The 16,838-nt window shown below is 43.4% G+C and overlaps 1 protein-coding gene across 4 annotated transcripts in view; it reads right to left on the reverse strand.

Annotated features, from left to right (window-relative positions):
* Positions 1-762: 762 nt before the first annotated feature.
* C11H1orf159 (chromosome 11 C1orf159 homolog) overlaps positions 763-16,838 on the reverse strand; it is a 30,503-nt gene continuing 14,427 nt past the window's right edge. Inside the window, exons 7-12 of one of the 4 annotated variants that reach the window (XM_075327134.1) lie at positions 15,766-15,867; positions 10,032-10,097; positions 5,314-5,448; positions 3,184-3,209; positions 1,987-2,017; positions 763-1,246 (exon numbers count right to left, since the gene is read on the reverse strand). In XM_075327134.1, the coding sequence (XP_075183249.1) occupies positions 1,152-1,246; positions 1,987-2,017; positions 3,184-3,209; positions 5,314-5,448; positions 10,032-10,097; positions 15,766-15,867 (455 nt within the window). In that variant the 3' untranslated portion in view covers positions 763-1,151. Of the gene's footprint in view, positions 1,247-1,986; positions 2,018-3,148; positions 3,210-5,313; positions 5,449-10,031; positions 10,098-15,765; positions 15,868-16,838 lie in introns of all 4 variants that reach the window. The other 3 variants (XM_075327136.1, XM_075327135.1, XM_075327137.1) reach the window with 3 other exon arrangements.

A 16,838-nucleotide genomic window follows, 5' to 3' on the forward strand; every position in this document is an offset into this window, starting at 1 on the left:
TCACCAGATTTGGGGCCTATATGCTGTGGCCACCACCACTGAGCACATACATACATGTTAGAATCCTGTATATAAAAGACCAGGCCGCTGTGTAGAACGTAAAAATAATCACCTAGAAGATCGCTCCGATGCACAGTCAAATAGGTGTCTCAGTTCTCCGGGACAGACGACTACTCTTTCGGCCATCTTGGTCCTCCTTCTGAAGGCGGTGCATGACGGGTCTTAAGTCATCCACACTAGCCGGTATTGAGGTCCTGTGCAGGCGCACTACAATACTTTGATCTGCCCTGAGCAGGGCAGATCAAAGTGCACCTGCACAGGACCTCAGTGCTGGCTAGTATAGATGACGTAGGACACATCATGCACCCCAGCTTCAGAAGGAGGACCAAGATGGCCGAAAGACGAGGCGCCAGTCCGAGACACCCAATCTGCACTGGAGCGACCTAGGTGAGTATTATAAAGTGTTTATGTTCTACACAGCGGCCTGAGCTCTTCTATATACAACATGTTAGAATGGTGGTGGCCGCAGCTTATAGGCCCCAAATCTGGCGACAGGTCCCCTTTAAGCAGGAGGAAAAGTATGTCTTCCCACCATTAACGGAGAAAAACAGAAAACCCCTTTAACTTTAAAGAAGGGCACATGGAAGCATTGAGCTTTACCTAAATATAAAGCGGGAACCAAGCTTTGATTACAAAAATATAACCTTTACCAAATCATGGTATAAAAATGTGCAACAAAAAAAATTAAATAAATTTCCCTTCATTTATTAAAGCCATGGTAATTAAAAAAAAAAAAAATAAAAAAATACAAAATAAGGAAATCTCCACATTAAAAATTCCAGACTGTGGTTGCTTTTAAGAAATTCAGTGCAAAACAAGCAAAAATGTATAAAAATAATTGTTCTACACATTGTACAAAATAGAAAGTTCAGTTTTTTGGGGGGGAATACATGATGAGCAGTGAGGTTTTCCACGTGGCACAATTATATTGCAAATTAAAAACAATTTTGTGGTCACTTGCTACATTGGGCAAGAGGTGATCAGCTCCTCGGCTTCTTCAAAGTGGAGTCTGTTACTTCATTATCCATTTCTGCTTGACAGAAGCACGGGGAGGATATTTTGGAAGATTCGGGCTGCACCCCGACCTCACGTCAAACATGGCTTACTCGAGTATCCGCAGAAGGATCCAGGAGCACCGGGGCAGATTGGTGCGTTCGCTCACGTCGGACGTATCTTGGTTTCCGTCCTAAAAGAGCAAAAAAGGTTTAGGCCGGGATCTTTAAGGCTTAGGTTTCACATTAGGCTTTAAATAATTCACAGTATTTTGATGTCAATGCAGGATAATTATACATACTGAGTATGTATATCTGTTAAAGGAATCCACACAGTCGCATTTACAATCACAAAAGTTTGCACAGGCGCCCCATTTGACTCAGGGAGCGTCAGACTGTTTTGACAAGAACATTTAACCCCACTCTTTACAGTTACTCTCCAAACATGCCTCCATTAAAGTGAATGGAGCTGCGAGCTACAGGCTATTAATAGGAGCTATGATTGGTTGCTATAGGAGCAAAAAAAACATTCCTAGTATAAGAAGCTTTTGTGTGAGGTAATAGGATGTCAGTGGAGAGAGAGACCGGGGAAAGACAGAAAGGGGAAAGACAGACTTACTATCCTGGGTACTACTGCCAATATATCAAAAAATAAATCTATAATAAATAAATCTAGAATAAATAAATAAATCTACATACACATTATATATTAAACATATATATATGTGATATATATTTGTGTTGAAAAAAAAAATTAGATCTTATACTGTATAAAATAAGTGAATATCTAAAGAATACATATATACATATACACACACACACACACACACACACACACACACACACACACACACACACACACACACACACACTTATTTCACACTTCTACAACCTGACTTTACTGTTTACAGTATGCACACTAAAGTTGTGTTACCTGAAGTATTTAGTTCTGGAATCATGGATGCCTATGGGAAGGGAAAGAAAATAAAAAAAATTAAAAATTCTAAACTATAAGGCTATGTGCCCACGGGACTCTGTAGCTGCGGATTTTTCTGCATCAAAACCCGCAGCTTTCCCCCGGAATCCGCACATTTTCATAGGTGCTGATTTGACGTGGATTTTGTTGCGGATTTTGCAATTTTTTTTTATTTCAATTGAATAGGCAAAATCCACACGAAAATCCGCAACAATAATTGACATGCTGCAGATTTTTCCGCACGAAAAGCCGCATGATTTCCGCTGCGGAAAAATACGCAGCGTGGGCACAGCATTTCCCAAATGCCATAGAAATGGCTGGGGAGTAGCTGTGCTGCAGATTTCTGGAAAATCCGCGGCTTTTCCGCGAGAAATCCGCGGCAAAATCCGCAGCGTGGGCACATAGCCTAAATATTTTTAGAATGAAGTCTTGCTATGTCAACATGCATAAATACAAAGGCTTTGTCTTAAATTGCAAAAAAAAAAAAAAACCCACAGAACCCCCCCAAAAACAGGGTGATACAATAATCGATCATTGAAAGGTTTTCTTTGTGCTTAGGAGTCCAGTGGGCAGCACCATTTAGTCACTGAAAGTCTGCAATCAGATATTTGGACCACCCACTGGACTCATGAGTAGAGGTGAGCGGACCCGTGGAAGTTTTGTTTGGTGGGTTCAGCTGGACTTTTAGATAAAAGTTTAGGTTAGGACCCAGACTGGACCAGAACCCCAATGGAAGTCACTGATTGTGGGCGGAGGCCTGAATTGCCCAAACGGCCAGCCATAAACTAATAACTTCCGGGGGCAAGTTTTTGTTGGTGCACACTACATCCGATCACACTGTTACCCCCAGTATGAGCCGCTCAAACCCTGCAAGCGGCTCACTGGGCTGAGCACCGAGTGTTCCCGAGCACAGCAATGCTTGCATGTGTAAGAATACATAACACCACACACACACACACACACACACACACACACACACACACACACACACACACACACACTTTTTAGTCTACGTTCGTTACAGAACCTCAGGTTCGCTCATCTCTACTCCTGAGCTAGTAGAAAATTAAGTCAAATTAGGAAGTATAGAGAACGAGTTCCCACAGAATTCTATATTAACCTGCATACACAAGGGGACGTATACAAAGCTCCTACCATTTCACTGGGTTGCAAGATGGATGCTAGATAGAGAAATATAAAAACAATTAGTAATTTTGTATAAATATATTTTCATTCTCTCTAACACCACTTTTCACCAAATATCTGCACTAGAAGGTTGTTCGTTTTCCATTGGAAACGATCCTGCCAGTTTCCAATGGATTGGATAGAGACGTCATCAATAAAACAATCCTATAGGACGCAATGCAATACAGATCCAAAATGCAAACTATTGCGATTTACAGTAAAACCTTGGAAATGTTTTTCAAAAAAAAAAAAACATTTTATTTGCAGCCCAGGCTGACAAGATTGATCAGTCTTGAGAACAAGGAACGCAGTGGCAGCAGTCACACATGATCTTTGCTCCATTATTTATTAGGGTATAAAACAGACATCTCCAACATGGGGAAGTGACAAAATACAGGATGAATCCGCCACCAGCATCTGCTACAATAATGTCAGACCATACAGCTCCACAAAGGAGGAAAAACACAAAAAACAAAAAAACAAAACAAAAGCTGGGAAATTAGTTTTTTTAGCACAAGTTTTACATGGATATGCGATAGAGATGAGTATATTTTGTTTAATAAGAGGGAAGCCCCAGACTGGCGATTTTATTATAAGTGTTAATTAAGTGTCAAAAGTGCTCCTGATATCTCCCGAAAGCGACCTAAACTTCTGGATTGTAGGACCCCACACCCCTCTCACAATGCCAGTAGATCTCGGTCAACCCACTTTACCAAGCTGTTCCCGAACGGTAACCGCTCCTAGGACGTAACGGTTTGACAACAGCTTCTTAAACACCGTGGCAGCGGTGCGTTAGCGTTTCATTGCGAGAATGGCCAGGATCCCATCACACCCAAATTTGGTGATTACATGTAATTTAGTTTCAAAATTACTCCCAATGTCCCCCAAAGGATACAACTTTTTACCAGTTTGGGGGTCTGCCCACTCTTATTAAAAAGGGAATCTGTCACCAGGTTTTTGTGCCCCCATCTGAGAGCAGCATAATGTAGAGACAGAGACCCGGATCCCAGCGATGTGTCACTTACTGAACGGATTGCTGTCAATGTTTTCTCTGCTGCAGATCTAGGAGTTATACGGAGCTCATGAATATGCTGGACTACCTGCAGCACGACAAGTAGTCCTGTAATGATAAAATCACTGATTTAGTCAGCAGTAGATTATCAAAACTACACTAAGCAACCCAGTAAGTGATACACTGCTGGAATTAGGATCTCTTCCCCTACTTTATGCTGCTAGATGATAAATTCACTTTAAAAAAAAAAAAAAAAAAAAGCAGGTACTCTTAACAAAAGCAACTTTGCATAAGTCAATAGTACAAGATAATTAGAGTTTTCTTATCAGAGAAATATGTAGTTTTCTCCATTTACAAGCCACTTCTCATCCCCTGAACTCCTCATTAAATCTGAAAAATTAGCTAAGATTATCCTGCTCAAGACAGGACGACCTTCCAGATCAGATTAGTTGCCCGTTTGTATCTTTGCCGCTTTCTGCTCCTCCCCTCTATATATACATCCACCTACCTGTGCTACAGCCTGTTAGTAATTGGTTTATCTCAGTGTTGGATTCACATCTACACTGCTGTATAATATCCACAATGGTGCTGCTGCTCCTGACCATATGCTGCATAAAGCAGCCAGTCTTCACTCACTAGCTCAAACTACTAAAAAAAATTAGAGTTAGAGGACGCAAAAGGGAAAAAAAAAAAAATTTGTGACAATGCAGGATACAAACAAAAAAAAAAAAAAAAAATTCCAAGCAGGTCTAAGCTTTTTAACGAACATTAAATAATTTGGCAATTACAGCTCCTATGCAAATCTAAGGGTCTGCAAGGGAATAGACTTTAAAACCTACTGCATGGAGTTTCATTTTTGCAGTAAAATTACCCGACCCCATTTGCAAATTTAATTTATTGTTTGACCAAAAAAAAAAAAAAAAAAATATTGTAGGAGACCAGACAGTATGTAGGGGAATTTAGGTATAAATACATTACAGAATATATTTGTTTAGAAGAATGCAACATCTTAAAAGTACTTAAAGTTCCATTTATAGTATACAAAATAAGCAAGAACATGTCTTTCACACCTGACATTTGTCACATACCTTTATTCCTCCTGTAGAATATTTCCGGGAGCATGTGCGAGCGTTTGAGGTAGAAGAACGAGGCCACGGCGAGAACAAGGAAGAGACTGATGAAGAGCGTCCCGAGGACCAGCGATGCCGCCACCCCTGGACTACCTGGATGGAAAGAAAGACTGCAACTACCATCATTGCTTTGGGCGACGCTCCATATTTAAAGCCACTTGTGGTCTGCCAAGCAGTCACAGGCCTTGTCCCCTGTCCATTGCCAAATTTGCAGAGGAATGGATGGCAAATCAAAATTTTAGGCGTTATCCCAAAACAGATGACTCCTGTAGGGCAGCTTCATACATCCCAAATGTCACAGGTCATGTACGAATCAGCCATGGGTCTCCAGATCCAATCTCAGCGCCAGGCATTTGAAGTTACGGAGTTTGGGTAAGGAGGCCTGGTGCCAGTTTAGATGTGGCAGTATGCACATGGACCACGAGAGGACTGCAGGGGGTAGACCAGCAGCAGATTTCACAGAGGAAGTTTCCTTTCCTCCTCTGCAGAGAGCATTACATGTAGCTTTAGTTTCTGCCATTCATTCTATTGCACAGAATTTATATAGATACGAATAGGAACAAATTCTCATAATTGGGACAAGTCTTGGATTAAACAAAAAAAAAAAATAAATAAAATAAAAAACCCTGCAACAAAATTTACAAGTCACTAAGAAACTATACTGTATCAGACATTTGCTACGTACAATTAACAGCCACTTCTTCCCCTCCCCTTCTCAACACCCACACAAAAAAAAAAATAAAAAAAAAAAAATCTAACCCTAAAATCAAATATAAATAAAAAATTTGCTTGGGCCACCCTGCGCTGATGATTCCAATCCCCAGCTGCCTAGTTTTACCTGGAGATATTATTATTATTAATATATATATATATATATTTTCATTAAATATAAAAATTTTAAAAAAATCTCCTATTTTTTGGTTCCCAGTCTGGTACCTATAGGCAGCTGGGAGGTGGGGGCATCCCACACCTGCCTGCTTTTCCTGGCTAGCATACAAAAAAAAAAATATAGTGAAGCCCACTTTTTTGCCCAAACAAAAAAGTGCTTCCCTGGATTTTCCATTGCCAGTGGAGGCAACACCAAGCAGAGGGAGTTAACCAGTAGCTGCTTGGGTTACCCTTAGCAATAGAAAATGCAGTGGAAGCCAATGCATTTTTTAACCCCTAACCCTAGGGTTATATGTTTGGTGGTTGGTTTGTTTTATCATTTTTAAAAGTAAAAAAAAAAAAAAAAAAAAAAAGAAGAAGAAGAAAACCCACGACATTGGCTTCGCCCAACAAGCACCAGAGCATTGTACTGTTCTCATCCCTACTCCTGACCACAGCCAGCAGAACAAATAATCAGCTGACTCCAGTCTAAGTCAGTTACTTGTTCTGTGTCTCCCTGCATCCATCGCAGCATGTGCGCGCTGTGAGGTCAGCTGAGTTTGGGTGGCACTGGAGTCACCTGATCTGAACTCTGCTGACCTCACAGTCCGCGCATGCTGCGATTGATACAGGGAGACACAGAACAAGTAATTGTCCGACACTGGAGTCCGCTGACCTGATTACTTGCCCTGCTGGCTATGAGGTCAGGAGTTCAGATCAGCTCACTCCGGTGCCAGCCAAACTCTGCTGAATTCCATAGCCCGCACACACTGCGATTGATGCAGCGGCACACAATTTAAAATCGGGCAACAATGGAGTCAGCTGATCTGAACTCAGCTGAACTCCTGACCACACAGCCTGCACATGGTCACACGTGATCGGCAGCAGCTAGTGACTGCTGCATCCATCACAGTGTGTGCGGGCTGTGAGAACAGGAGTTCACCTGACTCCAGTGCCGGCCAATAAATTCAGTATCCCGCTGTATCCATTGCAGCAGCCATAAAAAAAAAAAAAAAAAAAAAAAAAAGTAGAAGGATCCGGTAAAATGCAGATGCATGCATTGCACAGGAACCGGTTTTGCGGCAAAAAAAAAAAAAAAAAGTGAAAGCAGCCTTATTCAGTACAAAAGTGTTAAATGTTATCCTGGACTACGTCCGAATTTGTCCCGAGGAAGAGAAGCTGCGGTGTCCCTGGTTGCACTGTGGAGGTGGCCGAAGAGACGCTGCCTGGAAGCAGGGGCTCACCTATGCCCACAACTATGGCCCCCTGCGTCCCCCACAACACAGACAAAGGAATGCTTATATAATCTGTGGTCCCTCCAGGGGGAGTTTATAGCCCCCCATTTCAAGCAGGCGACAATCCTAGCTCCGGGCTGGTTTGGCTGCACGTGATCCCTCAGAACGTGCGGCAGCATTAGCTTGTCGTCTTCTCCTTCCCTCGTTAGGTCATTTAAGTTGCATATCACATATGATAAGTGTATTGATCTTAGTTTAATCATTAGGTCTCGGGTAATCTGAGCAGCACAAAAGCTCCAGGAGTTGTGTTTTGCCTTTGAGGTCACGTACAGTCGTTGGCAACAATAGAGTCCAGAGAAATGGTTTACAATATGGCGACGAATACGTGTACAAAAGGAAAGTGCACTACCAAAGTGGGGACCATACCCCAGATTGGAGCCTGTGCCCTGAAAACATTGCTCACAGTAAAGTAAATTGTATCCTAAGAGTGTGGAGCTATCAAGCACAGTGTGTCTAACCATTACCAAAAGGAACCTGCGACATATCACGTTTCTGAAACCAACTACCTCTGTGAAGGATATTTATAAAATAATCTCCAGTGGATATGTGATGAATATTTCATCTATCAAGAATCCTATTAAGGAACAAATTTTGGTTATTGGACTTTTTAATTCTGCATTAGCTATGGCATATATGTGTTTGTTTGCTTTGCTGAAAAAAAATCTTTTTTCTAACAGTTCAGATGATGGTTTTGGGCCGCTATTAAGTCTCTGTTCTGTAGAGAGTGACCTTGTGGCATTCTATAGGGTGCATGGTATTTAAATCAACAGTTCAGTGGATGAGTTTACACTACATGTTGGGTGTTGGTTCTGTTGGGAATAACCTGTGGGTATTCCAGGATGCGCCTATTTTTTTTTAAGGTTGTCCCTGTTCTTTCCTCTGCTATTTTGACCGGCTAAGGGTGTGACATGGATGTTGAATAGCGGTCATGAAAAACATCAAAAGGGGTTACCAGGGTAATATCTGCATATCTGTGGTCATCTATATGGTCTCTAAACTGGGTAGGGGTTGGAACTGGACAGAGACGAAATATCTTTTTGTCTCTATAGTCAGCTCCAATACCACTGCTTGGAAGTGAGCTTAGTAGGGGTTTGGAGGGCTAAAAATATAAAATATAAATATCAGTATGAATTGTACACAAACCCTTAAATATTTGTAATATTTGGATTTTTTCTTTTCTTTGTCCCTCTAAAATATCTATTTTTTGAGGAGGAGAAGTGTTTATCGATCTGTGGAAAGAAAAATGAATTGTACATTGTTATATATCTACCCTCTAATTGGTTGAACCCAGTGGGGACATTGTATGTATTTATGTCTGAGTCTTTTTTAGCTTTGGTATAATAAAGGATACTTTTTTAAAATTTGGGGTCTATAATATACTTTGAGATAATTTTTGACCCCTGCAACTTATCGAATTGTATTTGTAAAGGACTCACAGTAAAGTAAGTGGCAATAGGATAAGTTATTGGCCTTATCCACAAGTGAGGAATAGTTTTAGACAAAACTTTCCAGGTGAGGTCATCATAACCCCCATGATTTGTCCTATGGAATGAGATGCACCCTACAAATGTGAACCCCTCAAATGTCCTTTTAGGCAGATCCCAATTATGTAAGACATCCCAATGCATTATCCCTACATATATGCTACAAAGCTTCCAATATAAACATGGCACACATGGTTATATCAATAAACAAACATTTAAAGAGGACCAACCACCAGGATTTTCATATAAAAACTAAATGCAGTGCTATAATGGTGCTATCATGCTGATTCTATACATATCTTTAGTTATGAGATCGGATGTATTGTCTCTGAAATACAGGCAAGTAAAGTTTGTGAAATGCACTGTTATTTGATTGATATTTCACAAACTTTACTTGTCTGTATTTCAGAGACTATACATCCAATCTCACAACTAAAGGCATGTATAGAATCAGCATGATAGCGCCAGTATAGCACTGGCTTTAGTTTATATAGGAAAATCCTGGTGGTGGGTCGTCTTTAAGGAGTCATATTTTTGTATTAAAGAGTTGGTCAAGATTAGGGAAGGTCACTACGTAAAGCAATGACCATTGCTCGCTGTTCCCGCACCATTGTTGCGGTGAACCGTGAGGACTCTGCATCGTGAAACATCTGTAGTGGTCGTGTGAATGATTGATGCAACGTCATCTCTGGGATTCTTAGTGCGACAGCGAAGTTAACAAGTAAGTAGCGGTCAACTCTTTAATTTGCAAACACTTTTCTAAAGTTCCCAAAAAAAATCCCAAAATGATAGCCCCAACAATCAAATCTTACAATACACATCTAGTTTAGCCGAACAATCACTGGTCAAATTGTTTGGGGGGGGGGGGCTGATATCTAACAGCTTGCATATACGTTACATGAGGATTGGATGAAGTGGTCAAAACGACATGGACATGGATCTCAAATGTACACCCCCACCACTTTTCAACATAGTCAAGCATGAAGCTCTCATTAGGGATTCAGTGAGAAAACAAATGGTGTCCACTTACTCAGATGATGAGGAACATATGGAGTTGTGCTGATATTCATGGGGATTTCTGATGCTCGAGTGGTTACTGACATGGCAGAAAAACAAAAACAAAATGCTGGAATGACCGTCAGGAATCGGATGGCAGCAAAACAATTACAGCTTTGTTATTAAAAAGTTGAAGATTTGTGTCAGATGACTATACTTTCTTATTAGGATTACTACTTCTTGCTTATGTAGTAATAACATCAACGACAACAGTAATACCAATGACTGTGCAAACCAAGCACTGTCGCTCGGTGCACCCTTAGCGTCCAAATAGTTCAGCGTCTCGTCCCACTTACCGTATGTTCCATCCATCTGTGCCTTGCTCTTCCTTGATCGACAGCTTTGGCTTTACAGGACAGAAATAGAACTAAGCGGGAAAGCTCCCGCAACGGCTTGGCCACACCCAAGGGTGTACCGGCTGCCTGTGCTTTTGTAGCGCCCCTGAACCCCTCAGGGCACTACTAGGTATTGCATCCTGACAAAGATGCAGGGCCTACACCCAGGAACCTGGTATCTCAGTGCCAGCACCAACAAAAAACATCCTCAGTTCCCTCACAATCATGGGTCACCGATTAGTTGGGGACCCAATGGATGACCACTTAGGGGTGGAGCCGATCCAGTCCATTAGCCAACAACCCAGGGGGGAGGAGAGAAAAAGTAGGTCAGTCAGTAGTGACAGTTGTAGGAGACGGACGTGTCTCCAGACGGGGTCGTGTAGCTGTGGCCAGACTGGTACAGGAGAATGGTTGCCAGAGGGTCCGACGAGGTACCCCTGGAACCAAACCACTAACTGGGCACAGGGCCCTAGGTTAGGTGAAAGCTTCAAGCTACCTGACAAATACGTGCACAGTGAGGGGACCATCCAGGACCTCACTGACCCAATCGTCTGGGGGCACCAGCAGTAAGGAGAGAACCAGGGACCGGGAGAGAATATCAACCCTACAGGATTCACACTGCCGGCCGTATGGACTAAAGCCTGACGACAAACAGGAGGGGACCCCAAGACGCTCCAAGCCATGGAGTTCCACAAAACTACCGAGAGGTGCAGGGGGAAGAAGCCACCAGGTTACCACACCAGCACTGGGACTACAAGGACTAGGGGTCTGAACCAGCCATCCAGCATTACCATCGCTGTGAGTAAACAAGAGTTGCACTGCATTGCCATCGAATAATCTCAGTTCTTTCCACACCGTACCCCATCATCCACCCCCTGGGGCTCAGCCCTACTTGCAGAGGGCCCAACATCCAGACTGCCATTACCACCAGCCCCAGTGGCTATAAACTGTGCAGCGGCGGCTCCAATTACTTAGCCGCAACACGCAAGTGGTGTCCGGACAAACTCTTTCATCTCCCCTGTATATAACCTATTTTAAAAAGCAACCCCCAGGGTCACGGAACTGGGCAATGGCCATTCCACCCCTGTGACACAGCATCCCCGTACATATACGGCCCGGGACCGAGTACCCCATAGCCCTGGGGCGAGACACTTGAACAGTTTTGTGCTAGCAGAATCTAACATCAGTGGCACTGGAACTCTCCTGACCCCTAGGATATAATGCCCAGCTATACTGCAGGTCACATTTTACATCCCTCGTGTCCGATCCCCCCCCCCACACCCCCAGTATTATAAAGCATGAAATCACAGAAGACGAGGGCCATTTTTCTGCGTTTCATAATGGTTAATATCCTTGAAAACACCGGGACCTGAGTGATGTTCATTTCTCACACGTGCAGGATTATTGCTAGAACAAAGCATGGGTGAATCATGGGATAAACGCCAAGAATTCACATGAAGCGAGGTGGACTGGTTCTTCAGATATGCAAACTTTTTTTTTTTTACCAGAAACAATAACATTGTGATAATTCCATTGTGCAAATGATCAGAAAATAGAAGAATCGGGCTGGCCCCACCGGTCACACCCGCATTTCTCCCCCAGTGAAAGCCTGGCAGCACATGCACTGCGCCAAACTGCACACGAATCATTTTAGGGGGCTTTCTGCCTTTTTAGAATCATTTGTTAGCTCCCTGAAAATAAGAATCGTGCTGCTACTGAGAGTCCTAGTGATGAATTTCTCCGCAGCACCTCCGCAGGGGAAATAAAATATTACACAGCATTCATAAAAATCAATAGGGTATATGCATGCATGTGTGGTGCCCCTGAGGTTTCAGTAGCCACAGGGTACCAGTGGTGCGGTACTCATCCTGGGTAAGGAGGAGGTCTGTTCTGGTTCACAGCATCCACAACCACACAAGCCATTTGCCCTCTCACTGGGATGGGGTCATTTAGGATGGTCACCATATTGTCTGGGGCCTCCCACCCACTAGCTCTGGGGCTCAGGGAGCAACACACACACACACACACACACACACACGAGCTCCTAGCCCCCTCAGGCCCAGTGCACATCTCAGGGTGCGGATCTCTAGGCTGGTGGGCACTTCAAGGCCTGACAGAATCCGCTGGGCAGAGGATTTCAAGTCTTCTGGCCCACAACACCTGGGGAAAAGCAGCACATAAAGCCAGGAGTCGTGACCATAGGGCATCTCCAACAACGGACTCGCGCTGCCTGGTATATGGGATGGGGAACATAACCACCCCCAGGACTCAGGTCCCTGTGTAGCTTCAAATCGCAGGGACTCAGCGCACGTGGGGGGGGGGGGGAATTTGGGGTGGAAGGACTCATGAAGTATTCCCCCCCAACTATCCAGGATCACCTGGAGGCCATCACGGCAGAGTCTGGCAGTCCAACGACAGGAGCGATTCAGTGAGTAAACACCCTAAACTGCAACCGCTGTGTCGTCTGTTCCTTCCCACGCCCCCCACACAGGAGTGGACAACTACTCGACATCCTCCCTGGGGCCTAGCTCTGCCTGTGGAAAGCTGAAACATCTGAGCAGAGTTATCATTCTGTGTTCCCCATATGAATGGTGCAGCGGACGCCCATACTCCATCTCCAGCTGTTTGCATGCGTGAAGGCAGCCTTGGAGGGGGTTGTCCAGAATTAGGAAAACTTTACAGCCGCTAACTGTGTATTGCTACCCACCTCCATTGAAGAGAAGCTGCAATACCAGGTATAACCCATGGTCAAAGATGGCACTGTCATCCAAGCAGCTTCAAGTTTTTTTGTAAAACTGAAAAATCCCCTTTACAGTCCTCCAAAACTGTTCCTATAGAATGTATTGAGTCATAACTATATAGTATTAAAAAAAAAATATATATATAATATAAAATATAATATAATATAATATAATATATATATTTTTTTAATTCTATATTAAATAAAAGATATTATATTCTAATTTTTTATTATATAATAGATATTATAAATATATTATATATTATATAATTTAATAAATTATATAATAAAAATATAATATATTATATATTATATAATTTTGATATATATTTTTTATTATAATATAATATATTTTTTTAAAAATTATATAATAAATTAGATTATATAATAAAAAGTATTATATTATAAAATAAAAAAATATATAAATTATAAACTAGAATATATTTTTATTATATACAAAATATTTTTTTATTATGACACTTTTTTTACTCTAACAGCGTCACTTCTGCCAGTGGGCAGAGTCAGGTATTGCAGCTCACAGAAACAAATAAGGCTAAACTGCAAGACATAACCTATGGACAGATGTGTCTTAAAGGCACTGCCTCTCCAGTCTGACTACAGCCATGAGGACTCCAACCATCATAGCCTGTCAAAGGCTGGAGCAGCAGCAGAGAGGCAGTGCAGGACAAGTGTTTGGTTTTTTTTTTTCTCCCCCCTCATTAAAAGGTCTGAAACCCTACAAAACTGCAAGGTGAGTCTCTGGCCACAGACTAGACGTGCACTACACCTGCATGCCATCTCCTTTTATCCTTTAATCACAAATTCCAATATTTTTAAAGCTTTGCCTCGGTATTTTTATTTGACTGGTCCGAATACTCAGGCAGTGATAAACCGGAGTGACCGGGTCTTCACGCGGTGTCCGCTGCTTTTATTCTCCCTTTGTCAGGTGGACGAGAGGAGACTTGTCTGTGTGAGTGTAGGACGTGAGTGATGCAGCGGTGCTGAATGCTGCCTCTCCGGTCTAGCTGGATGCACCGGCTTCTGCAGCCACATGTTACACACTAACAGGCATCAACCGTTCTGCCGTGCCCCAGGATGACATATGGAGCGATGAGGGACTGGGTATTTGGTGTTGTCACGAACCACCGGGGGGTCACTCAGAAATCCCCCGCGCTGGCTACCAGTATGTCACAATCGGGGGGTAACAAGCAGGAGTCAACCCTCCTTTATACCTCCCGACCGACAGACAGAGCACGTGACGCGCTCTCTAGCGCCCCTCTTATAGTCAGGCCAATTATGGAATTGCCCGACAATAAGCAAGGAGGCCGCTATACTACTTATGCCGATTATTGAAGGGTCCCCGGTGAGAGTAGGGTATATATTCCCCCGACCTCCGCGGGCGGAATATATAATATCTTCCCGGATCTCACTGGCCTCCCCACAATAATCCTTGGCACAACTCGCTGCCACCAACCGATTTACGGTAACTATTAGCCGAACACACAGACGTGGGATTCAAGATCGAGATAACAGAACAGCCCAAGATTAATTATATAATTTAATCGCCTAAAGCACACTAGAAACTACAATATATACAATAGGGAATCTACAGAATATACATATGTCAGAGTACAGTTACAGATAAAGCATGGTTTACAACAGGTATGCAATTCAATCAGTTACCTTGTGCGTCTGGCCACAGGGGGGCGCTGTAGACCAGGTTTCCAGGAACTCTCTCACAGGTCTGTCCCAACCAGGCCCCCGAGCAGAAGAACGCTGGAAAATGGCCGAAGTAGGGTTATCAACCTGGGCAGATCCAGGTCCCCTCCTACCTTAGTGACCTCACAGGGAAGCACTGCCACTCCCCCTGCATGGATCAGAATTATCCAGCAAAGGGGATTTTGGCTATAACTTTGCCTGGGAGCGTCGTAGGCAGACGCCAATGCTCTCATTGTGACAGTTATGAATTTAGCTACAGAACGAGGGGACTCATGACCTGTCTGCCAGTTCCCCATTGGCTGATATCACGCCTGGGGCATTTCCCAATGTCCTGTTCCCATAAAAAGGGGGTGCCGGCATCGTCCACATGCGGAGACACCATTTTTATGGTTGCCATATTTATCGGAAATATGGCTTGCGAGATATGAACCATTTTTTACTGGAGTCGTTCTGTCTGGCTATTTCCATAGCTAGCAGCTCCTACTACAGGGTGACGGCAGGGAGTCATCCTGTGTCCATTGTCCTAAAGCCACCTAATTTCCATATCACAGGACATGGCCATGGATTTGTTGCTAAACCAGTTGTGTGAAGGGAAGGGGGTAGTGACACCAGGAGAGGGCTTCCTGACATGACTTGAATGTCATGATTTATCGTCATATCTCCGGATTTACCTCACAGGTGTAAAAAGTACCGTATTGTGGGTTACTTTGCAGCGCTGGGCTCCTGGGATCAAATCCTATCAAGGACAACATCTGCAAGGAGTCTTATGTTCTCCCAGTGTTTTTCATTGGTTTCTTCTTGGGTCTCTGGTTTCCTCCCACACTAGGGAATTTAGAGTGTGAGCCCCAATGGGGACAGTGATGCTGATGTATGTAGAGCGCTATGGAATATGTGGCGCTATAGAAGATACTCACCATCTCTGCACGCTGTCCGATTCAGAGACGCTTCCCAGCCAGTTTCATTGGTACATTGTAAACAGGAAAGGCTTCCATTATTAGTCCAGACCTGGAAACATCCTGAGGGGGGTGGGGTGGGAAGAAAAGAGGAAAAAAGTAAAATTATAACCCCCCAAAAAAAGCCAAAAAAACAAGCAGGGCAACTTTAACAGCGCATGCAATGTAAGCTCTAGGCTGAATTCACACAGTAGTAAGTTACACGGCATTTTGGCCACGATTTGAAAAACATGGCCGCTTCTTCCCAAAACTAGCGCCACACTTAGTTTCTGGTTGATAGTGGCATTGCAACTCAGCCCCATTCATAACAGAGCCGAGATACAATACCAGCCAACCCATGGACTGAGGTGGCACCGTTTTGGCAACAAAGCCACCATACTTTTCTGGGGCAGATTAAAGCTTTGAAAAAAAAAAAGTTTGTGACTGGCATTTTACCTGTGTTTGAATCAGCTCCGCTAAACTGGGCCGAACCGGGGTACGGCCATTATTATTTATTATAGCGCCATTTATTCTATGGCGCTTTACATGTAAAAAGGGGTATACATAATAGGGACAAGTACAATAATTAAACAATATAAAGGCAGTCTGGTAGAGGAGGAGAGAGGTCCCTGCCCACGAGGGCTCACAGTCTACAAGGGATAGGTGGGATACAGTAGGTGAGGGTAGAGCTGGTTGTGCGGTGCTATAGCAGACTGAGGGTTACGGCAGGTTGTAGGCTTGTCGGAAGAGGTGGGTCTTCAGGTTCCTTTTGAAGCTTGTCAAGGTAGGAGAGAGTCTGATATGTTGTGGCAGAGCATTCAGAGTATGGGGGAGGCACGGGAGAAATCTTGCATGGTGGGAGGATGAGATGAGAGGGGAGAAGAGAAGATCTTGTGAGGATCAAAGGTTGTGTGTGGGTAGGTACCGGGATACTAGGTCACGGATATATGGAGGACAGGTTGTGGATGGCTTTGTAAGTCATGGTTAGGGTTTTGAACTGCAGTCGTTGGGCAATGAGAAGCCAGTGAAGGGATTGGCAGAGAGGAGAGGTTGGG

Source organism: Anomaloglossus baeobatrachus, chromosome 11, assembly GCF_048569485.1.
Source record: "Anomaloglossus baeobatrachus isolate aAnoBae1 chromosome 11, aAnoBae1.hap1, whole genome shotgun sequence".
Lineage (NCBI taxonomy): Eukaryota > Metazoa > Chordata > Amphibia > Anura > Aromobatidae > Anomaloglossus > Anomaloglossus baeobatrachus.